Consider the following 25,462-nt stretch of genomic DNA (forward strand, 5'->3'; position numbering starts at 1 on the left):
ATACATCAATGTTTCAGACCCACATATATCAATGTTTCAGCCCCACATCTCTCTGTGGGTCAGCCCCACATGTCCTGCTATGGGTCAGCCCCACATCTATGGGTCAGCCCCATAGCTCAGCCCCCCAAGTCAGTTGAGGAACCTCCGGCACCTCCTGGCCCCACAGTTACACGGCAGCTTTGCCGCCGGCTCCTCCAACGGGAACTTGTAGTCATAGGTCAGCTCCTCCCCCCGCAGGATCCGGCGCAGGGCGAAGATCACAATGTGCTTGACGCCCTCGACGTGAATCACCCGCGAGTAGCAGTTGGGTTCACACGAGTGGTTAATGAACCTGGCGGCACTGCCGCGAAGGGTGGCGTCAACCACCTCCCCCGCGTCCATGCGGAACATGTAGCAGCCCATGCCCTAGAGAGAACAATGGGGCAGCTATGGGGTGAGCTATGGGGCAGCTATGGGGTGAGCTATGGGGCAGCTATGGGGCTGGAGGTGATGGGGTTATGGCGTCAACCACCTCCCCCGCGTCCATGCGGAACATGTAGCAGCCCATGCCCTAGAGAGAACAATGGGGCAGCTATGGGGTGAGCTATGGGGCAGCTATGGGGTGAGCTATGGGGCAGCTATGGGGCTGGAGGTGATGGGGTTATGGCGTCAACCACCTCCCCCGCGTCCATGCGGAACATGTAGCAGCCCATGCCCTAGAGAGAACAATGGGGCAGCTATGGGGTGAGCTATGGGGCAGCTATGGGGTGAGCTATGGGGCAGCTATGGGGCTGGAGGTGATGGGGTTATGGCGTCAACCACCTCCCCCGCGTCCGTGCGGAACATGTAGCAGCCCATGCCCTAGAGAGAACAATGGGGCAGCTATGGGGTGAGCTATGGGGCAGCTATGGGGTGAGCTATGGGGCAGCTATGGGGCTGGAGGTGATGGGGTTATGGCGTCAACCACCTCCCCCGCGTCCATGCGGAACATGTAGCAGCCCATGCCCTAGAGAGAACAATGGGGCAGCTATGGGGTGAGCTATGGGGCAGCTATGGGGCTGGAGGTGATGGGGTTATGGCGTCAACCACCTCCCCCGCGTCCATGCGGAACATGGAGCAGCCCATGCCCTAGAGAGAACAATGGGGCAGCTATGGGGTGAGCTATGGGGCAGCTATGGGGTGAGCTATGGGGCAGCTATGGGGCTGGAGGTGATGGGGTTATGGCGTCAACCACCTCCCCCGCGTCCGTGCGGAACATGTAGCAGCCCATGCCCTAGAGAGAACAATGGGGCAGCTATGGGGTGAGCTATGGGGCAGCTATGGGGTGAGCTATGGGTCGCTATGGGGCAGCTATGGGGTGATCTATGGGGCAGCTATGGGGCAGCTATGGGGTGATCTATGGGTCGCTATGGGGCAGCTATGGGGCAGCTATGGGGTGATCTATGGGTCGCTATGGGGCAGCTATGGGGCAGCTATGGGGTGAGCTATGGGGCAGCTATGGGGTGATCTATGGGTCGCTATGGGGCAGCTATGGGGCAGCTATGGGCAGCTATGGGGCAGCTATGGGGTGATCTATGGGTCGCTATGGGGCAGCTATGGGTCTCTATGGGGTGATCTATGGGTCGCTATGGGGCAGCTATGGGTTGCTATGGGTCGCTATGGGGCAGCTATGGGTCTCTATGGGGTGATCTATGGGTCTCTATGGGGTGAGCTATGGGGCAGCTATGGGGTGATCTATGGGGCAGCTATGGGGCAGCTATAGGGTGATCTATGGGTCGCTATGGGGCAGACCCACCTTGCTGTCGTAGAACTTCTCCCTCTTGTCCGTGAGCACTGAGCGCACCAGGACTCCTGAGTACTCAATAACCATCTCACCAGCCTCAATGTTCCTCTTGCAGAACAGCCCCCGGCCGTGGATGGCAGAGCTGGGACCCATAGAGACACATAGAGACCCATTGATACCCATTGACACACATTGATAACCATTGACGCCCATTGATACCCATTGACGCCCATTGATCCCCATTGACACCCATTGATACCCATTGACACCCATTGATCCCCATTGACACCCATTGATACCCATTGATGCCCATTGACACCCATTGATACCCATTGATGCCCATTGACACCCATTGATCCCCATTGACACCCATTGATCCCCATTGACACCCATTGATACCCATAGAGACCCATTGATGCCCATTGATACCCATTGACCCCCATTGACACCCATTGATGCCCATTGACGCCCATTGACGCCCATTGATACCCATTGATGCCCATTGATCCCCATTGCCCCCCATTGACACCCATTGATCCCCATTGATCCCCATTGCCCCCCATTGATCCCCATTGATCCCCATTGACCCCCTTTGATCCCCATTGATCCCTATTGATCCCCATTGATACCCATTGACCCCCATTGATCCCCATTGACTCCCATTGACACCCATTGATACCCATTGCTCCCCATTGCCCCCCATTGATCCCCATTGATCCCATTGCCCCCCATTGACCCCCTCTCACCGATACACTCCCACTGCCTCCTTCGCTGTCCTCTTGAGGTGCCTGAACCTCATGGCCATGGGCAGCTCCAGGCTGGCAGCTCGGCTGGGGGGGGCAGGGCACCCATGGGTGTCCCATTGACCCCCATAGCACCCATGGGTGTCCCATTGACCCCCATTCATCACCCATGGGTGCTCCATTGACCCCATTGACCCCATAGCCCCCATGGGTGTCCCATTGAGCCCATAGCACCCATGGGTGCTCCATTGACCCCCATTCATCACCCATGGGTGTCCCACTGACCCCCATTCATCACCTATGGGTGCTCCATTGACCCCCCCCAGCACCCATGGGTGCTCCATTGACCCCATAGCAGCCATGGGTGCCCCACTGACCCCATGACCCCCCATGGGTGCCCCACTGACCCCATAGAACCCATGTCTGCCCCATAGCACCCACTGACCCCATAGCACCCATGGGTGCCCCATTGAGCCCCATTGACCCCCAAGCCCCCATGGGTGCCCCATTGACCCCATAGCACTCATGGGTGCCCCACTGACCCCATTGACCCCACAGCACCCATGGGTGCCCCCTCACCGTGTGGGCTTCAGCTCCTCCTCCTCCTCCTCACGGGGGGGGGGCCCCTCGGGCAGGGGTCGGTGCTGGGAGGCCAAGAAACTGAACATGTCCAGGGTGCACTTGCTATGGGGAGAGATGGGATCAATGGGGTCAATGGGGTCAATGGGGGTCAATGGGATCAATAGGGATCAATGGGGTCAATGGGGATCAATGGGGGTCAATGGGGATCAATGGGGTCAATGGGGCACCCATGGGTGCTGGTACAATGGCGGTTGGATGGAGGGAGAAAGACACCCATTGACAACCATTGATACCCATTCATGCCCATTGACACACATAGACCCCCACTGAGTCTCATTGATGCTCATTGACACCCATTCACCCCCATTGATTCCCATTCAACTCAACTGACTCCCACTGACCCGCATTACCCCTATTCCCCCCATTACCCCCATTCCCCCCATAGATCCCCATTACCCCATTATCCCCATTACCCCTATTGCCCCCCATAGATACCCATTGATCCCCACTGACCCCCATTGACACCCATTGATCCCATTGATCCCATTACCGCAGGTACAGCTCAGCCCGTGCACAGCCGGACGGGTTATGGGGGGGGCTGTGGGGTGGCCGCGGGTGGTTCCCCCATTACCCCCATTGATCCCCATTCACTCCCATTCACACCCATAGATCCCCATTGATCCCCATTGATCCCATTGCCCCCCATTGATCCCATTGACCCCCATTACCGCAGATAGAGCTCAGCTCGGGCACACCCAGACGGGTTATGGGGGGGGCTGTGGGGCGGCCGCGGGTGGTTCCCCCATTACCCCATCACCCCCATCACCCCCATTGATCCCCATTGATCCCCATTCAATCCCATTGATCCCCATTACCCCCATTGATCCCTATTGATCCCATTACCGCAGGTACAGCTCAGCTCTCGCACACCCGGACGGGTTATGGGGGGGGCTGTGGGGTGGCCGCGGGTGGTACCGGAACCGGTACCGGGAACAGGCTCCGGCTCCAGGAAGCTGCTCCAGCAGGAACACGACAGCATCATGGTGCATGCCCAGGGCACGCTCACCTGACATACCTGACATAGAGACATTGATAACCATTGATCACCTATTGGTACCCACTGATCACCCATTGATAACCATTGAGAGACATTGATAACCATTGACATCCATTGATCACCCACTGACACCCATTGATGCCCAGAGCACGCTCACCTGACATACCTGATACATGGGAGAGTCATTGATCAGCATTGATCACCTATTGGTAACCTATTGGGAACCATTGGTACCCATTGAGAGCCATTGATCACCTATTGATAACCATTGACAACCATTGATGCCCAGGGCACACTCACCTGACATACCTGACATAGAGAACCATTGATCATCATTGATCATCATTGATCACCTATTGGTAACCATTGACATCCATTGATAACCATTGATCACCCATTGATAACCCATTGGTACCCATTGATCACCCATTGATACCCATTGACAACCATTGATGCCCAGGGCGCGCTCACCTGACATACCTGACAGTGAGAGAGTCATTGATCACCTATTGACAGCCATTGATCACTATTGGTACCCATTGGTACCCATTGACATCCATTGATAACCATTGATAACCAGTGATCACCCATTGGGAACCATTGGTACCCATGGATAACCTATTGATAACCACTGACACCCATTGATGCCCAGGGCACGCTCACCTGATATACCTGATACATGGAGAGTCATTAATCACCTATTGGTAACCATTGATAACATTGAGAGACATTGATACCCATTGATAACCAGTGATCACCCATTGGGAACCATTGATAATCATTGATACCCATTGATGCCCAGGGCGCGCTCACCTGACATACCTGACATTGAGAACCATAGAGAGATATTGATCACCTATTGGTAACCATTGATAACCACTGATCATCATTGGTAACCATTGACATCCATTGGTACCCATTGATAACCATTGATCACCTATTGATAACCACTGATATCCATTGATAACCATTGGTACCCACTGATAACCATTGAGAGCCACTGACACCCATTGATAACCATTGATCCCCATTGATACCCATTGACAGCAATTGATACCCACTAATACCCACTGACACCCATTGATACCCATTGACAGCCATTCATACCCATTCATACCCAGATACCCTTTGATACCCATTGATACCCATTGACACCCAATGACACACACGGGTGTTAATGGCACCCATCAGCACCCATAGGGATCAACTGGGCTCCCATAGGGATCAATGGGACACCCATAGGGATCAACGGGGCTCCCATAGGGATCAATGGGGCACCCACAGGGATTAATGGGGCACCCATAGGGATCAATGGGGCTCACATAGGGATCAATGGGGCACCCATAGGGATCAACGGGGCTCCCATAGGGATCAATGGGGCACCCACAGGGATTAATGGGGCACCCATAGGGATCAATGGGGCCCCCATAGGGGTCAATGGGACACCCATAGGGATCAATGGGGCTCCCATAGTGATCAATGGGACACCCATAGGGATCAATGGGACACCCACAGGGATCAATGGGGCTCCCATAGGGATCAATGGGGCACCCATAGGGATCAATGGGGCTCCCATAGGGATCAATGGGGCTCCCATAGGGATCAATGGGACACCCACCAGCAAACGAGAGCTGCCTCAGTCGAGCATTCGCTCTTGCTTCCTGCACCTGCTCCAGAACTGCAGCCCAGGCACCTGCAGCAGAGCACAGCCGACATCCCATAATATACATCACATCATAAACATCCCATAATGCACATCCCATAATGCACATCCCATAATATACATCCCATAATACACATCCCATAATACACATCCCATAATACACATCCCATCATAGACATCCCATAATATACATCACATCATACACATCCCATAATATACATCACATCATGTGCATCCCATAATGCACACCCCATCATGCGCATCCCGTAATATACATCACATCATGCACATCCCATAACCCATATTAATATCCTATTAGACCTCATTGTTAACCTGCTGTTATCCCATTGGATCCCATTATCCCAATGTTATCCCATAGGATCCCATTGTATCCCATTACCCTCTATGGACGCTGCCGTCACCCTGAGCATTGGATCCCATTGTATCTCAGTACATCCCAGTACATCCCAGTACACCCATTACCCTCTATGGACGCTGCTGTCACCCTGAGCATTGGATCCCAGTATATCCCAGTACATCCCAGTACATCCCAGTACATCCCAGTATACCCCAGTACATCCCAGTACATCCCAGTATACCCCAGTATATCCCAGTACACCCATTACCCTCAATGGAGGCCGCTGTCACCCTGAGCATTGGATCCCATTGCTATCCCATTGTATCCCAGTACATCCCAGTATAACCCAGTATAAACCAGTACACCCATTACCCTCTATGGACGCTGCTGTCACCCTGAGCCCGTCCTCGCTGCTGATCTCAAAGCAGAGCCTGGGGCGGCCGGGGGGGGGAGGGGCTCCCTCCTGGGGGGGAGGGGCCTCGTCCTCCGAGCTGGCACCTATGGGGGGGGGCACCCATGGGTGCTGCTGAGCCCCATAGGGAGCAATGGGGGCACCCATGGGTGCTGCTGAGCCCCATAGGGAGCAATGGGGGCACCCATGGGTGCTGCTGAGCCCCATAGGGAGCAATGGGGCACCCATAGGGGGCAATGGGGCACCCATAGGGAGCAATGGGGCACCCATAGGGAACAATGGGGCACCCATAGGGACCTGAACCCCCCCATAGGGAGCAATGGGGGCACCCATGGGTGCTGCTGAGCCCCATAGGGAGCAATGGGGGCACCCATGGGTGCTGCTGAGCCCCATAGGGAGCAATGGGGGCACCCATGGGTGCTGCTGAGCCCCATAGGGAGCAATGGGGCACCCATAGGGGGCAATGGGGCACCCATAGGGAGCAATGGGGCACCCATAGGGACCTGGACCCCCCCATAGGGAGCAATGGGGGCACCCATAGAGACCTGAATCCCCCCATAGGGAGCAATGGGGGCACCCATGGGTGCTCCTGACCCCCCCATAGGGAGCAATGGGGGCACCCATGGGTGCTCCTTACCTGCACAGGCAGCCCAGGGGGGGTCCATGGGGGCATCGCTTGGGTGGGGGGACCTGTGGGGAGATAAAGAGGGGTGATGGATGGGGGCTTGGGGGCTATAGGTACTATAGGTGCTATAGAGGCTATGGATGCTATAGGTGCTATGGATGCTATAGGTGCTATAGGTGCTATGGATGCTATGGGAGCTATAGGTGTTATGGATACTATGGATGCTATAGGTGCTATAGGTGCTATGGGTGCTATAGGTGCTATGGGTGCTATAGGTGCTATAGGTACTATAGGTGCTATGGGTGCTATAGGTGCTATAGGTACTATAGGTGCTATGGATGCTATAGGTGCTATAGGTGCTACAGGTGCTGTGGGTGCTATGGGTGCTATGGGTGCTATAGGTGCTATAGGTACTATAGGTGCTATGGGTGCTATAGGTGCTATAGGTACTATAGGTGCTATGGATGCTATAGGTGCTATAGGTGCTACAGGTGCTATGGGTGCTATAGGTGCTATGGGTGCTATAGGCACTATAGGTGCTATAGGTGCTCACCCCAAGCTGCCACCATCACTCAGCTCCTCAGGCTCCTCTTTGACGCCCTCGTCGAGGTCCCCTATGGCCCTGTGGGTGCAAGCAGCACCCATGGGTGCTCCCATAGGTGTCAATGGGACACACATGGGTGCTCCCCATAGGTGCCAATGGGACACCCATGGGTGCTCCCCATAGGTGTCAATGGGGCACCCATGGGTGCTCCCCATAGGTGTCAATGGGACACCCATGGGTGCTCCCCATAGGTGTCAATGGGACACACATGGGTGCTCCCCATAGGTGTCAATGGGACACACATGGGTGCTCCCATAGGTGTCAATGGGGCCCCATAGGTGTCAATGGGGCACCCATGGGTGCTCCCATAGGTGCCAATGGGGCCCCATAGGTGTCAAGGGGGCCCCCATAGGTGTCAATAGGGCACCCATGGGTGCTCCCCATAGGTGCCAATGGGTCCCCCATAGGAATGAATGGACCCCCCCCCCCCATAGGCACCCATGGGTGCCACGGGCCCGATCCTTACCTCCCGTCCCCATTGGGCTCCATCCGGGCCCTTTTGGGTGCTCCAGCACCCATGGGCTCCCCGGGGCGCTTGGGGGGCCCCCATTGGGTGCTATTGTCCCCTATGGGGGCCTGGCACCCATGGGTGCCATGGGGGTCTCCATTGGGGTCCCATTGGGTGCCATTGGCACCCATGCTCTTGAGCACGAAGTCCACGATGTCCGATGGGAGGTGCTCAGTGGGGCCAGCACCCATAGGGGCAGCACCCATAGGGGCAGCACCCATAGGGGCAGCACCCATAGGGCCAGCACCCATGGGTGCCCCCTTGTCCCCATCGTCCGCCCCATCCAACTGGTCTATGTGGGGCAATGGGGGGCGCCGGGCCCCCACCCTGCGCCCCAGTTGGACATAGGGGTCCCTATGGGTGCTGCTGCCCCTATGGGTGCCCCCCCTATGGGTGCTGCCCCTATGGGTGCTGCCAATGGGACCCTCGTCCTCACTGCTGTCACCCATGGGTGCCCCCCCCAGGAGGTCGGTGAGGGCCAATGGGGACAATGGGGGTCCCATAGGGGATGGGTGTCCCATAGGGGATGGGTGCTCATTGGGTGCTGGTGGGTCCATAGGGGATGATGGCCTTGACGTTGAGCTTGGTCCATTGGGTGCTATTGATCCATTGGGTGCCCCATTGGGTGCTATTGATCCATTGGGTGCCACTGATCCATTGAGTGTTCCATTGGTTCCTATTGATCCATTGGGTGCCATTGATCCATCAGTTCCTATTGATCCATTGGGTGCCCCATTGGGTGCTATTGATCCATTGGGTGTCCCATTGGGTGCCATTGACCCATTGGGTCCTATTGATCCATTGGGTGCCATTGACCCATTGGGTCCTATTGATCCATTGGGTGCCATTGATCCATTGGGTGCCATTGATCCATTGGGTGCCCCATTGGGTGCTACTGACCCATTGGGTGCCATTGATCCATTGATTGCCATTGATCCATTGAGTGTCCCATTGGGTCCTATTGGTCCATTGGGTGCTATTGATCCATTGGGTGCTATTGATCCATTGGGTGTCCCACTGTGTCCTATTGGTCCATTGGGTGCTATTGATCCACTGGGTGCCCCATTGGGTGCTACTGATCCATTGATTGCCATTGATCCATTGGGTGTCCCATTGAGTCCTATTGATCCATTGGGTTCCATTGATCCATTGGGTGCCCCATTGGGTGCTATTGATCCATTGGGTGTCCCATTGAGTCCTATTGATCCATTGGAGGCCATTGATCCATTGGGTGCTATTGATCCATTGGGTTCCATTGATCCATTGGGTCCTATTGATCCATTGGGTTCCATTGATCCATTGGGTGCCCCATTGGCTGCCCCATTGGGTGCCCCATGGGGCCATGGCTGGGGGGCACCCATGGGTGCCAGGCTCCTGCGGGGCCGTCGGGGGGGGGAGAACTCGGGGTCTCCAACAGTCAGGATGGGATGGGGGGCGGGGGGGGCAGTGCCTGTGGGGGACACAATGGGGGTCAAGGGGCAGCCCCATAGCACCCATAGACCCCATAGACCCCCATTGATATCCATAGCACCCATACCACCAATTGACACCCATTGATCCCATTACCCCATAGCGCCCACTGACCCCCACTGACCCCCATAGCACTCATTGACCCCCATTGCTCCCCATTAACCTATAGCACCCATTGCCCCCATAGCACCCATTGACCGCCATAGCCACTATTGCCCCCATTACCCCCCATTGCACCCATTGATCCCATAGCACCCATTGACCTCCATTGACCCCATTATTCCCATAGCACCTATTACCCCCATTGACCCCATAGACCCCATAGCACCCATAGCCCCCATAACCCCCATAGCCCCCCCATACCCTCTATAGCCCCCATAGCACCCATAGCACCCATTGACCCTATAGCACCCATAGCACCCATAGCCCCATAGCACCCACCGGGCGATGGGAGGGGCCTGGACGAGGTCCCCCCTGTGGGTCTCCGGGTGGGGGGGGGGTTGGGGGCACCCCAAGCTCCTTCCGGGGCCCCCCCCTCTGTGGGGCTGGGGGGGGAGCCTGGGCTGGGACCTGGGGGGAGAAAGGAAATCAATGGGGCAGCCATAGGGATCAATGGGGCACCCATAGGGATCAATGGGACAGCCATAGGGATCAATGGGACAGCCATAGGGATCAATGGGGCACACATAGGGATCAATGGGACAGCCATAGGGATCAATGGGGCCCCCATAGGGATCAATGGGGTGCCCATAGGGATCAATGGGGGCTCCCATAGGGATCAATGGGACAGCCATAGGGATCAATGGGGTGCCCATAGGGATCAATGGGGCACCCATAGGGATCAGTGAGGACACCCATAGGGATCAATGGGACACCCATAGGGATCAATGGGGCACCCACAGGGATCAATAGGACACCCACAGGGCTCAATAGGACACCCACAGGGCTCAATGGGGCACCAACAGGGATCAATGGGGCACCCATAGGGATCAATGGGGCACCCATAGGGATCAATGGGACACCCATAGGGATCAGTGGGACACCCATAGGGATCAATGGGGGGAAACCGTAGGGATCAATGGGGGGAACCCATAGGGTTCAATTGGGTGCCCATAGGGATCAATGGGACACCCATAGGGATCAATGGGACACCCATAGGGATCAATGGGGCAGCCATAGCGGTCAAAGGAGCAGCCATAGGGATCAATGGGGCCCCCATAGGGATCAATGGGGCACCCATACAGATCAATGGGGCTCCCATAGGGATCAATGGGGCCCCCATAGGGATCAATGGGTCCCGCTATGGGGCAGGGGTTACCATGGGCTATGGTGCGGTTGATGTCAGGGGGGCGGGGCCGGGCCCCCCCCTCCCCCCCCTGCTCCAGTATGCGGCACCGGTACCAGCACCGGCGGCGAGCGTCCACTGTGCTCCAGTACAGGCGCCAGCACCTGACCAGTACACACCAGTTAGAACCAGTACAGACCAGTACAGACCAGTTAGAACCAGTACAGACCAGCACACACCAGTTAGAACCAGTATGGAACCAGTACAGACAGGTTACAACCAGTATGGAACCAGTACAGACCAGTTAGAACCAGTATGGAATCAATACAGACCAGTTAGAGCCAGTTATAACCCTAACCCATCCCATCCCATCCCCATCCCATCCCATCCCATCCCCATCCCATTCCCATCCCCATCCCATTCCCATCCCATCCCCATCCCATCCCCATCCCATCCCCATCCCATCCCCATCCCATTCCCATCCCCATCCCATTCCCATCCCATCCCCATCCCCATCCCATCCCCATCCCATCCCCATCCCATCCCCATCCCATCCCATCCCATCCCCATCCCATCCCATCCCATCCCCATCCCCATCCCATCCCCATCCCATCCCCATCCCATCCCCATCCCATCCCATCCCATCCCCATCCCATCCCATCCCATCCCCATCCCCATCCCATCCCCATCCCATCCCCATCCCATCCCATCCCATCCCATCCCCATCCCATCCCCATCCCATCCCCATCCCATCCCATCCCCATCCCATCCCCATCCCATCCCCATCCCATCCCCATCCCATCCCATCCCATCCCATCCCCATCCCCATCCCATCCCCATCCCATTCCCATCCCATCCTTACTGGTATCCCACTGGGAACAGTCTCCCGTCTCTCTCCGACAGCTCCGTCAGTGCCCCCAGGCTGTCAATGCGGATGGAGCCTGCGGGAACCCCAATCAGCACCCATGGGTGCCCCATAGATCCCTATGGGTGCCCCATAGATCCCTATGGGTGCTCCATGCATCCCTATGGGTGCTCCATGCATCCCTATGGGTGCCCCCCACTGATCACTATGCGTGCTCCCCATTGATCCCTATGGGTGCTCCATTGATCCCTATGGATGCCCCATAGAACCCTATGGGTGACCCCAAAGCCCCCTTTAAACCCCATTAACTCCCCCATACCCCTCCCTCCAGCACCCATAGGACCCATAGCACCCATGGGAGACCCCCCCCATCACCCCCAGCACCCATAGGTGCCCTATAAGGCCTCTTTAGCCCCCATTAACCCCCATGAACACCCCCATAGCCCCCCCCAGCACCCATACCCCCCACAGCCCCATGGGTGCCCCATAGCCCCATAGCTGCCCCATGGCTGCCCCATAGCCCCCATACCGATCATGAGGTGCACGGCCTCAGGCTCCAGCCCCCCCAGGAACTTCCTCTTGAGGCTCAAGCCCCCGAAGTCCACCAGGACCCTGCGAAGGACAGCGAAGCCTCCGTCCTGCACCAGCTCCTGCAGGGACATAGAGACACATTGGGAACCATAGAGAGACATTGGGAACCATAGAGACCCATAGAGACCCATAGAGACACAGTGAGAGACATAGAGAGACATAGAGAGACATAGAGACACATAGAGACACATAGAGACCCATAGAGACACAGTGAGAGACATAGAGAGACATAGAGACACATAGAGACACATAGAGACACATAGAGACACAGTGAGACACATAGAGACACATAGAGACACATAGGGACACAGTGAGACACAGTGAGACACAGTGAGACACAGTGAGACACATAGAGACACATAGAGACCATAGAGACGCATAGAGACACATAGAGACACATAGAGACACATAGAGACACATAGAGACCCATAGAGACGCATAGAGACGCATAGAGACGCATAGAGACGCATAGAGACGCATAGAGACGCATAGAGACCATAGAGACACATAGAGACACATAGAGACACATAGAGACCATAGAGACCATAGAGACACATAGAGACACATAGAGACCATAGAGACACATAGAGACACATTGGGAACCATAGAGACACATTGGGAACCATAGAGACCCATAGAGACACAGTGAGAGACATAGAGACACATAGAGACACATAGAGACACATAGAGACACATAGAGACACATAGAGACACATAGAGACCATAGAGACCATAGAGACACAGAGACACATAGAGACCCATAGAGCAGAAGGAGCATGGCACTATACTGCCCCCTGGTGGACGCACAGCAACGCGCTGCCTGGAGCCTGCTGGAACCCCCATAGAAACCCCATAGAGACACATAGACACCCCACAGACCCCATAGACACCCCATAGCCCCCATAGACACCCCATAGACCCCATAGACACCCCACAGACCCCATAGACACTCACAGAGCCGTCCCGCAGGCGCGCGTGCCGCTGGCAGAACACCCTCTTGTCCCTCTGGAATGCTGCTCGTCACCCCCATAGACACCCCATAGACCCCATAGACACCCCATAGACCCCATAGACACCCCATAGACACCCCATAGACCCCATAGACACCCCATAGACACCCCATAGCTCACAGAGCCGTCCCGCAGGCGCGCGTGCCGCTGGCAGAACACCCTCTTGTCCCTCTGGAATGCTGCTCATCGCCCCCATAGACACCCCATATCCCCCCATAGACACCCCATAGACCCTACAGACACCCCATAGACACCCCATATCCCCCCATAGACACCCCATAGACCCCATAGACACTCACAGAGCCGTCCCGCAGGCGCGCGTGCCGCTGGCAGAACACCCTCTTGTCCCTCTGGAATGCTGCTCGTCGCCCCCATAGACACCCCATATCCCCCCATAGACACCCCATAGACCCCATAGACCCCATAGACACCCCATAGACACCCCATAGACCCCATAGACACCCCACAGACCCCATAGACACCCCATAGACACCCCATAGACCCCATAGACACCATAGACACTCACAGAGCCGTCCCGCAGGCGCGCGTGCCGCTGGCAGAACACCCTCTTGTCCCTCTGGAACGCTGCTCGTCGCCCCCATAGACACCCCATATCCCCCCATAGACACCCCATAGACCCCATAGACACCCCATAGACACCATAGACACCCCATAGACACCCCATAGACCCCATAGACACCCCATAGACACCCCATAGACACCCCACAGACCCCATAGACACCCCATAGCTCACGGAGCCGTCCCGCAGGCGCGCGTGCCGCTGGCAGAACACCCTCTTGTCCCTCTGGAATGCTGCTCGTCGCCTCCGCGCACACATGAAGTGGTAGTTGGCCAAACAGGCGGCCAAGCAACAGCCGACGGTGGCCCCAGGGCGGCCACAGTGTTCACAGCGCTGGGGGGGAACAGGGGGGGGCAGTGGTAACCATGGAGACAGTGGGAGTAACCATAGGGCATCATTGGTAACCATGGAGACAGTGGTGGTAACCATGGGGCATCATTGGTAACCATGGAGACAGCAGTAGTAACCATGGATACAGGGTTGGTACCCATAGGGCATCATTGGTAACCATGGAGACAGGAGGGGCAACCATGGGGCATCAGTGGTAACCATGGATACGGTGGGAGTAACCATTGATACAGGATGGGTACCCATAGGGACATCAGTAGTACCCATGGATGCATCACTGGTAACCATGGATACATTGGGGTAACCATGAGGCATCATTGGTAACCATGGAGACAGCAGTGGTAACCATGGATACAGGAACAATAACCATAGGAGCATCACTGGTCACCATGGAGACAGCAGCGGTAACCATCGAGACAGGACTGGTACCCATGGGGGCATAAGTGGTACCCATGGATACAGGATTGGTAGCCATAGATACATCACTGGTAACCATGGATACAACAACAGTAACCATGCATATAGGGGGTGTAACCATAGGGGCATCAGTGGTAACCATGGATACAGGGTTGGTAGCCATGGGGGCATCAGTGGTAACCATGGATACAGGGTTGGTAGCCATGAATACAGCGATGGTACCCATGGGGACACCCGCAGTATCCATAGATACAACAGTGGTACCCATGGGTGCATCACTGGTAACCATGGATACAGGATTGGTAACACCCCATAGCATCCCTATAGCATCCATATCCCACCCCATAGCACCCATTTAACACCCCATAGCACCCATCTAACCCCCATATCCCCCCAAAGCACCCATTTAACACCCATATCCCACCCCATAGCCCCATTCCCTGCCCCATATCCCCCCCATTCCCCCCCCCCATATCCCCCCCCCCTCTCACCATCTGCCTGCCTCTGGCCACAGCCGCATGCACGTTCCTGAGGGTCCCATCCCCCTCCTCGAACACCTCAGCTGACCACAGAGCACAGTTCACGTGAGCCCACTCGTTCTGACCGATGTACAGCAGGCGGCCCTCGTCCTATAGCATCCATAGGGAGACATTGATACCCATTGGGAACCATTGGGAACCATTGATAACCATTGATAACCATTGGGAACCATTGATAACCATTGAGACTCATTGATAACCATGGGGAATCATTAATAACCATTGATAACCACACATGGGCCCACTTGTTCTGCCCAATGTACAGCAGCCGCCCTTCATCCTATAGCATCCATTCATAGCCATTGGTACCCATTGGTAACCATTAATACCCACTGACAACCATTGACACCCATTGATCCCCATTGACATCCATTGACAACCATTAACACCCATTAATAACCATTGATACCCATTGACACCCATTGATACCCATTAAGACCCATTGATACCCATTGATATCCATTGATTCTCATTGATCCCATTGATACCTATTGACACCCACTACAACCCATCAACACCCACTGATAATCATTGACACCCATCAGCACCCATTAGTACCCAGTAACACCCATTGACCCCCATTCACCCCATTACCCATTCCCCCCATTACTCCCATTACCCCATTACCCCCATTGCCCCATTCCCCCCATTGCCCCACTACCCCCATTCCCCCATCACCCCCATTACCCCCATTGCCCCATTAGCCCATCACCCCCATTACCCCCATTGCCCCCCATTACCCCATTCACCCCCATAGCCCCCATTGCCCCATTACCTCCATTACCCCATTAACCCCATTGCCCCCCATTACCCCATCACCCCACATCTCCTACCTGACACGGAGCATCCCCACACTGCAGGCATAGGGCACACTGACGATCGTCCTCCCCCCCCCCATTGGGCACCGATGGCTCTGCCCCTTCCTCTATGGGGGGAGGAGCCTCAGTCAGGAGGGGGCGGGGCCTCAATGAGGGGGCGTGGCCACAGGGAGGGGGCGTGGCCTGGGGAGGGGGCGGGGTCAGCTCACCGGGGGGGGGCTCCGGGCGCCATTGAGCATAGGTGTGGTCGGGGGAGGGGGGAAGAACCGCGTGGGGCAGGAGGCTGGGGGAGGGGAGAGCACAGAGCACATTGAATACATACAAATACAGCCAAAATACACCCAAAATACACCTAAAATCACCCAAAATCACACCAAATACACCCAAAATCACCAAAAATCACCCCAAATACACCCCAAAATGAGCCAAAATCACCCAAAATCAATCCAAAAACACCCCAAATCACCCCAAATACACCCAAATAAACCCAAAATTACACCAAATACACCCCAAAAACACCCAAAATCACACCAAATACACCCAAAATCACCCCAAATCACCCCAAAATGAGCCAAAATCACCCCACAATGACGCAAGATAGCATCAAAAACAACCAATTGACACCCATTGATACCATTGATCCCCATTAATACCCATTGACACCCATTGATTCCAATTGACACCCATTGATCCCATTGATTCCCATTGACCCCATTGACCCCATTGATCCCCATTGACTCACTCAGGGTCCCCGTCCCCAGGTGGGCGCCAGCGTTTGGGGTCCCGGATGTCGAAGCAGGGGAAGGCTCCAAGCATGAGCTGTGGGGCAGGGGCACCCATGGGTGCATTGATCCCTATGGGTGCCCCATTGATCCCTATGGGAGCCCCATTGATCCCTATGGGTGCCCCATTGATCCCTATGGGTGCCCCATTGATCCCTATGGGTACACTGACCCCTATGGGTGCCCCATTAACCCCTATGGGTGCCCCAGTGACGCCTAAGGGTGCCCCCCATAGATCTCTATGGGTGCCCAATTGATCCCTATGGGTGCCCCATTGATCCCTATGGGTGCCCCATTGATCCCTATGGGTGCCCCATTGATTCCTATGGGTGTCCCCCACTGATCCTTACGGGTGTTCCATTGACCCCTATGGGTGCCCTATTGATCCTTATGGGTGTCCCCCATTGATACCTATGGGTGCCCCATTGATCCCTATGGGTGCCCCATTGCCGCCTATGTGTGCCCCCCACCCCATAGCACCCATGGGTGCCCCATACCTGGATGAAGAGCTCGCAGGCACCGTCACCTGTGGGGCTGCCCCCCATGGGAGCCCCCCCCCGTAGCAGCACCCCAATGACGTCATGGCTGAAGTCCTGCTGCAGAGCACCCATGGGACCCATATAACCCCATAACACCCATGTAACCCCATAGCACCCCCATAGCACCCATATAAACCCATAGCACCCATAGCATCCCCATATAACCCTATAGCACCCATAACACCCCCATAGCACCGATAGGTGCCCCCCCCCCCAAATTGCACCCATGGGTGCCCCCCCATAGCACCCATAGAACCCCAAATCCCCTCCAACCCATGCCCCCCCCAATAGCACCCATGGGTGCCCCCTCACCCCCCCAGCCCCATAGCCCCCATAGGTGCCCCTCAGCCCCATAGCACCCATGAATGTCCCCCAGCCCCATAGCACCCATAGGTGCCCCCCAGCCCCATAGCACCCATAGGTGCCCCCCAGCCCCATAGCACCCATAGGTGCCCCCAGCCCCACAGCACCCATAGGTGCCCCTCACCCCCCAGCCCCATAGCCCCCATAGGTGCCCCATAGCCCCCATAGGTGCCCCATAGCACCCATAGGTGCCCCTCACCACGCTGCTGTAGTGTCCCCTCTCCAGCAGCTCCCCAATGGCTCCCAGGTCACAGGGTCCTGGGTGCAGCTTCACCCCCCCCCCGGGGGGGCACTGGGGGGGGTCAGAACCAATGGGTACCCCCCATCATTGGGTGCCCCCACAACCCCAATGGGTGGCCCCCCCTCCCCCCACCCCCTTCTATGGGTGCCCCCCACCCGCACCGAAATGGGTGCCCCCCCAACCCTAATGAGTGCCCCCTCCCCCCACCCATGGGTGCACCCCCAATTGGGTGCCCCCCCCCAGTGGGTGCCCCTCCCACCCCAATGGGTCCCCCCCTCATAATTGGGTACCCCCCCACCCATGGGTTCCCCCCACCCCATTGAGGGTCCTCCCCCACCCCCCCCCATCGGGTGCACCCCCCATCACTGGGTGCCCCCCCCCACACCCCATTGGGTGCACCCCCTCCCCATAGGTGGCCCCCCCCACCCCATTGAGTGCCCTCTCCCACCCCCCCCCCATCATTGGGTACCCCCCATACCTGTTGGCAGCGGCTGAGGGAGGGGCCATGTGTGGAGCGCAGCAGCCCCCCCAGCACCTGCCGCAGAGCCCCCTGCAGGGCCCCCCCCCGGCTGGGGCTCTGGGGGGGAACATAGGGAGGCATTGGGACCCATTGGGAGACATTGGAACCCATAGAGACCCATAGGGACCCCATAGAGACCCATAGAGACCCCATAGAGACACACTGATACCCATTGACACCCATTGATACTCATTCATCCCCATTAACACTCATTGACCCTCATTAATCCCCATTGATCCCCATTGATCCCCATTACACCATTGACCCCATTGGCCCCCTTTGGCCCCCATTGATCCCCATTGGACCCCACTGGCCCCAAATGACACCCATAGGGAGCCACTGATCTCCACTGCCCCCCATTAGACCCCATTGATGCTCACTGGCACCCATTGGACCCCATTGAGCCCATCGGCCCCCACTAACCCCATTAGCCCCTATTAACACACATTGATCCCCACTGACTTCATTGCCCATTGACTCCACTGCACCCATTGCCCCCCATTGATCCCAATTGCCCCCCATTAACCCCATTGACTCCATTGATCCCAATTGCCCCCCATTGCCCCCCATTCACCCCCATTGATCCCAATTGCCCCCCATTGACTCCATTGACCCCATTGACCCCATTGCCCCCCATTCACCCCCATTACCCCCATCTCTCACCATGGGGCAGGCGCCGGCAGCACTGGGGGCAGCGGGGGGGGGGTGGATCCTCCCCTCCCCCCTCCTCCTCCTCCTCCTTCACCCCCCCGGGGGGGGACCCAACCCCCCCCCAATGGGCACAGAGGGGGCAGCAGCTCCCTGGGGAGGGGGGACACAGAGAACCCATTGGGAACCATTGACACCCATTGGGAACCATTGATACCCATTGATACCCATTGACACCCATTGACCCCATTGATACCCATTGATGCCCATTCACACCCATTGATACCCATTGATGCCCATTGATGCCCATTGACACCCATTGACCCCATTGATACCCATTGACACCCATTGATCCCCATTGAGACCCATTGACACCCATTGACGCCCATTGACGCCCACTGATGCCCATTGATACCCATTGGGAACCATTGACACCCATTGATACCCATTGATCCCATTAATCCCATTGATACCCATTGATCCCCATTGACACCCATTGATATCCATTGATCCCCATTGACACCCATTGATACCCACTGACACCCATTGATGCCCATTGACACCCACTGCCCCCCAGCACCCATAGTCCCCCATTGCCCCCATAGCCCCCCATAGCACCCCTAAATACCTATAGCACCCATAGCCCCCAATGCCCCCACAGCCCCCATAGCATCCATTACCCCATTACCCCCATTACCCCCATACCCCCCATAGCCCCCATAGCCCCCATACCCCCCATAGCCCCCATGGGTGCCACTCACCGAGGCGGGCGCAGGGGGGGCACAGCCCATCCTGGGGCACCCACTCGGGGTCCCCCCCCTGTCCTGGGCTGGCCCCACAGCGCTGGCACCTGGAGCACCCCCAGCACAGCTGCAAGAGGGGGTCAGTGGGTGCGCCCCATAGCACACAATGGGACCCCATAGAGCCCATAGGGACCCCATAGAGCCCATAGGGACCCTATAGAACCTATGGGACCCCATAGCACCCAATGGGACTCCATAGAGCCCATAGGGACCCCATAGAAACTATGGGACCACCCCTCCTCATAGACCACAATGGGATCCTCCCCACACCATAGACCCCAATGGAGACCCCCCCACCCCATAGAACCCAATGCCCCCCCCCCACCGCATAGACCCCAATGGAGCCCCTAACCCATAGATCACAATGGGACCCTCCCCACCCCATAGACCCCAATGGGAAACCCTCCCCATAGCACCCATAGGGACTCCATAGACCACAATGGGACCCCCCCCCACCCCATAGACCCCAATGGGACCCCATAGACGCCAATGGGATCCCCCCACCCCATAGACCCCAATGGGACCCCATAGACCACATAGGACCCCATAGCCCCCAATGGGACCCCATAGACCCCAATGGGCCCCCCACACCCCATAGCCCCCCCAGCCCCACGGGTACTGACCCATGCAGTGCCACTGGGGGGCCGGGGGGGGGCGCTGGGCCCCAAACATGGGGGGTGGAAGCAGCGGCGGCAGCGACAGCACTGGAGGAGGGGCTGGAACAGACATAGGGGCAGCTATGGGGTGCTATAGGGCACTATGGGGTGCTATGGGGCACTATGGGGTGCTATGGGGCGCTGTGGGCCCCAACAGCCTCCCATAGACCTGGAGCTCCATAGCACCCAATGGGACCCATACACACCTTCACCCCCATTGCCCCCCATTCACCCCCAATACCCCACTGACCATTACCCCTCCATTCGCATTGCCCCCCATTACCCCCATTGACCCCCATTCACACCCATTCATTCCCATTGATCCCCATTGGCTCCCATTCACCCCCATTGACCCTTTACCCCCCATTCATACCCATTAATCCTCGTTGACCCCCATTGACCACACTGACATCCATTGATCCCCATTGATCCCCATTGATATCCATTGATCCCACTGACCTCATTGATCCGCATTGATCCACACTCATCCCCATTGACCCCCATTCATCCCATTGAATCCAATTGACACCCATTCATCCCCATCAATGCCCATTGATCCTCTTTGATCCCCATTGATCCCATTGACACACATTGATCCCATTGATACCCATTGATCCCAATTGACCCCCATTGATCCCCATTGACACCAATTGATCCCCACTGACCTCCATTGATCCCATTGATCCCCATTGATCCCCATTCACCCCCATTGATCCCATTGCCCCCACCACCCCCCATGACCCCCATGACCTTTGCCCCCACCTTGCCCCCGCGGCCCCTCCTCCCGCACACGTGACAGCTCCGGCACTGGCGGCAGCTCCAGGATGTGTCCTGGCCTGGGCCTGGCCCCTCCCCCACAGCCAGACAGAAGCCATGGAAGGGCTGACAGCAAACCTGGCACAGCAGCAGCTGCAGACATGGATCAGCTATTGATTAGTTATTGATACCTATTGATACCTATTGGTAACCTATTGATACCTATTGGTAACCTATTGATACCTATTGATACCTATTGGTAACCTATTGGTAACCTGCAGAACCCATGGAAGGGCTGACAGCAAACCTGGCACAGCAGCAGCTGGGGGAGGGGAGAGAGACATAGAGACCATAGGGACCCATAGAGACACATAGAGACACATAGAGACACATAGAGACACATAGAGACCCATAGAGACACATAGAGACACATAGAGACACATAGAAACACATAGAGACACATAGAGACACATAGAGACACATAGAGACCATAGAGACATAGAGACACATAGAGACCCATAGAGACACATAGAGACCATAGAGACACATAGAGACCCATTGGGAAACATAGAGACACATAGAGACACATAGAGACCATAGAGACACATAGAGACACATAGAGACACATAGAGACACATAGAGACACATAGAGACACATAGAGACACATAGAGACACATAGAGACACATAGAGACACATAGAGACACATAGAGACACATAGAGACACATAGAGATACATAGAGACACATAGAGACACATAGAGACACATAGAGACACATAGAGACACATAGAGACCCATAGAGACCCCATAGAGACCATAGAGACACATAGAGACACATAGAGACACATAGAGACACATAGAGACCATAGAGACACATAGAGACCATAGAGACACATAGAGACACATAGAGACCATAGAGACACATAGAGACACATAGAGACACATAGAGACACATAGAGACACATAGAGACCATAGAGACACATAGAGACACATAGAGACACATAGAGACCCATAGAGACCCATAGAGACACATAGAGACACATAGAGACACATAGAGACCCATAGAGACCCATAGAGACACATAGAGACACATAGAGACACATAGAGACACATAGAGACCCATAGAGACACATAGAGACACATAGAGACCCATAGAGACCCATAGAGACACATAGAGACACATAGAGACACATAGGGACACATAGAGACCATAGAGACACATAGAGACACGTAGAGACCCATAGAGACACATAGAGACCATAGAGACACATAGAGACCCCATAAAGACCCTGATACCACCCCCATAACACCTCATACAGCACAATAACACAGACAATAGCACCCCATAGCAGCCTCCCATAGCATGCCCCATAGCCAGCCCCATAGCATGCCCCATGGTGAGCCCCATGGCCAGCCCCATACCCCCCCTATAGCATACCCCATGGTGAGCCCCATAGCCAGCCCCATAGCAACCCCATAGTACCCCCATAGCCAGCCCCATAGCAGCCCCATAGTGAGACCCTCAACAAGGCCCATAGCAAGCCCCATAGTGAGCCCCATAGCCCCCCCACAGAACCCCATAGTGAGACCCATAGCATGCCCCATAGCCTCCCCATAGCCAGCCCCACAGCTCCCCTGTAGCATGCCCCACAGCCCCCCCATAGCAGGCCCCATACCCCTCCCATAGCACCCCCATTGTGAGCCCCATAGCATGCCCCATAGCCAGCCCCATAGCGAGCCCCATAGTGAGCCCCATAGCCCCCCCACAGCCCCTCCATAGCCAGCCCCATAGCCCCCCCATAGTGCCCCATAGCAGCCCCACAGGGAGCGCCATAGTGTACCCCATAGCCAGCCCCATAGCCTCCCCACAGCACCCCCATAGCCAGCCCCATAGCCCCCCCATAGCCAGCCCCATAGCCAACCCCATAGCCAGCCCATAGCACCCCCATAGCCAGCCCCATAGCATACCCCAGTGAGCCCCATAGCCAGCCCCATAGCCAGCCCCATAGCATACCCCAGTGAGCCCCATAGCCAGCCCCATAGCCCCCCCCATAGCAGCCCCACAGCAGCCCCATAGCCAGCCCATAGGGTGCCCCATAGCCAGCCCCATAGCCCCCCATAGCCCCCCCACCTGGTGCTGGCCCTTGCTGGCACACAGCAGACAGACCAGGGGGGCACTGACAGGCACAGAGGACACGATGCTGAGGCCACCCAGGAGCCACACGTTGTCCAGAGCACTGTCCTCCTGGGGGCACATGGGGGGTATAGGGATGTATATGGGATGTATAGGAGGGTATAGAGGAGTTATAAGGGGGTATGGGGGTTTATAAGTGATGTATATGGGATGTATAGGGGTGTATAAGCATGTATGGGGGATATAGGGGGTGTATAGGGATGTATAGAGGGATAGAAGGGGTATAAAGGTTGTATAGGAGTGTATAGAAGTGTATAGGGGTGTATGGGGGATGTATAGGGGTGTATAGGGGTGTATGGGGGATGTATGGGGGGTATATGGGGTGTATGGGGATGTATGGGGACACATACACATATATGGGATGTATACAGGATGCATGAGGATGCATAGTAAATGTATAGAAATGTACGAGGGGGGTATAGGAGGGTATACAGGGGTGTATAGGGGATGTATAGGGATGTAGCAGGGGACATACAGAGTGTATAGACGTTTATAAGTGATGTATATGGGATGTATAGGGACGCATAGGTATATATGGGATGTATAAAGAATATATGGGGATGCATAAGGTATATATAGAAATGTATAGCAAATGTATACAGAATGTATAGAAAATGTATAGAGGTGTATAAAGGGTGTATAAGGACATATGGGGTGTATAGGAGTGTAGAAGGGTGCATAGCGATGTATAAGGAATGTATAGGAAACGTATAGAAGTGTTTTGGGTCATTTTGGGTTGATTTTGGACCATTTAGGGTTATTTTGGGGTGATGTTGGTCAATTTTCGGGTGATTTTGGCCCATTTTGGGTCATTGTCGGTCTATTTTGGCCCATTTTGGGGTGATTTTGGTTCATTTTGGGCTGATTTTGGTCCATTCTGGGGTGAATTTTGGCCATTTTGGGCTGATTTTGGGTCATTTTGGAGTGATTTTTGTCCATTTAGGGGTGATTTTAGGTTATTTTGGGGTGATTTTGATCCACTTTTGGTCATTTTGGGCCAAATTCTGGTGATTTTGTCCCATTTTGGGCTGATTTTGGCCCATTTTGGGGTGATTTGTGCTCACCTTGAAGTCCACACGCACCCTATGGACGCCATCACTGGGACGTCCCTTCCCTGACCACCCATTGTGGGGGGGGCCCAGGCCGCCGGGGGGGCCCCACTCCTATGGGGGGGGGGAGAAAGGGGGGTTCATAAAGGGGTCATGACCCCCTGACCCCCCATTGGGTGCCATTCACACCCCCCCCATAGCACCCATGGGTGTCACTCCCCCCCCCCCATAGCACCCATGGGTGCCCCCCCATAGGACCCACGGGCACCCCCCCAGCCCCATAGCACCCATGGGTGTTACCCCCCCCCATAGCACCCATAGCACCCATGGGTAACCCCCCCTCATAGCACCCATAGCACCCATGGGTGCCCCCCCCACCTGTGGGTGCCGTCGCCGCGCCCGCAGCTGCAGCAGGGGCTGGAGGGGGGCCCTGCGGGGTCGGTCCAGGTCCTCCGGGGGGGGGTCTGGGGTGGGGGGAAAGGGGGGTCATTGAGCTCCATTGAAACCCATTGAGATCCATTCACCCCCATTGAGCCTCATTGATTTACATTGAGCCCCATAAACCCATTACCCCCATTGCCCCCCATTGATCCCCATTGATCCCTATTGACTCCCACTGATCCCCACTGCCCCCATTATCCCTATTCCCCCCATCACCCCCATTGACCCCCAT

At 56.0% G+C, this 25,462-nt stretch overlaps 1 protein-coding gene across 1 annotated transcript; it reads right to left on the reverse strand.

Annotated features, from left to right (window-relative positions):
- Positions 1 to 122: 122 nt before the first annotated feature.
- On the reverse strand, positions 123 to 25,462 carry KMT2B (lysine methyltransferase 2B). Its single transcript, XM_034072274.1, has 26 exons — positions 25,447 to 25,462; positions 25,168 to 25,253; positions 24,805 to 24,903; positions 23,678 to 23,791; positions 21,552 to 21,698; positions 20,757 to 20,849; positions 20,092 to 20,200; positions 19,346 to 19,483; positions 18,641 to 18,739; positions 18,172 to 18,213; positions 16,447 to 16,520; positions 15,372 to 15,509; positions 14,290 to 14,448; positions 12,464 to 12,584; positions 11,932 to 12,010; positions 11,103 to 11,233; positions 8,273 to 8,990; positions 7,756 to 7,824; positions 7,215 to 7,267; positions 6,538 to 6,663; positions 5,763 to 5,837; positions 3,991 to 4,162; positions 3,085 to 3,189; positions 2,509 to 2,592; positions 1,775 to 1,904; positions 123 to 405 (listed from the first exon to the last, which is right to left on the reverse strand). The coding sequence occupies exons 1-26, from the start codon at positions 25,460 to 25,462 to the stop codon at positions 130 to 132; spliced, it is 3,453 nt and encodes a 1,150-aa protein (XP_033928165.1). The 3' UTR covers positions 123 to 129.

The sequence above is a fragment of the Melopsittacus undulatus genome, chromosome 26, assembly GCF_012275295.1.
Source record: "Melopsittacus undulatus isolate bMelUnd1 chromosome 26, bMelUnd1.mat.Z, whole genome shotgun sequence".
In the NCBI taxonomy this organism is placed as follows: domain Eukaryota; kingdom Metazoa; phylum Chordata; class Aves; order Psittaciformes; family Psittaculidae; genus Melopsittacus; species Melopsittacus undulatus.

Bases quoted from the DNA above. Each gene is read 5' to 3' on its own strand.
- KMT2B (XM_034072274.1), bottom strand. The intron at 8,991-11,102 runs GTAACCCCTGCC...ATGGATCAATAG, and splicing joins CAACCGCACCATAGCCCATG to GAACCAATGGAACACTCAAT. The intron at 7,825-8,272 runs GTAAGGATCGGG...TTGCACCCACAG, and splicing joins GAGCCCAATGGGGACGGGAG to GGCCATAGGGGACCTCGACG.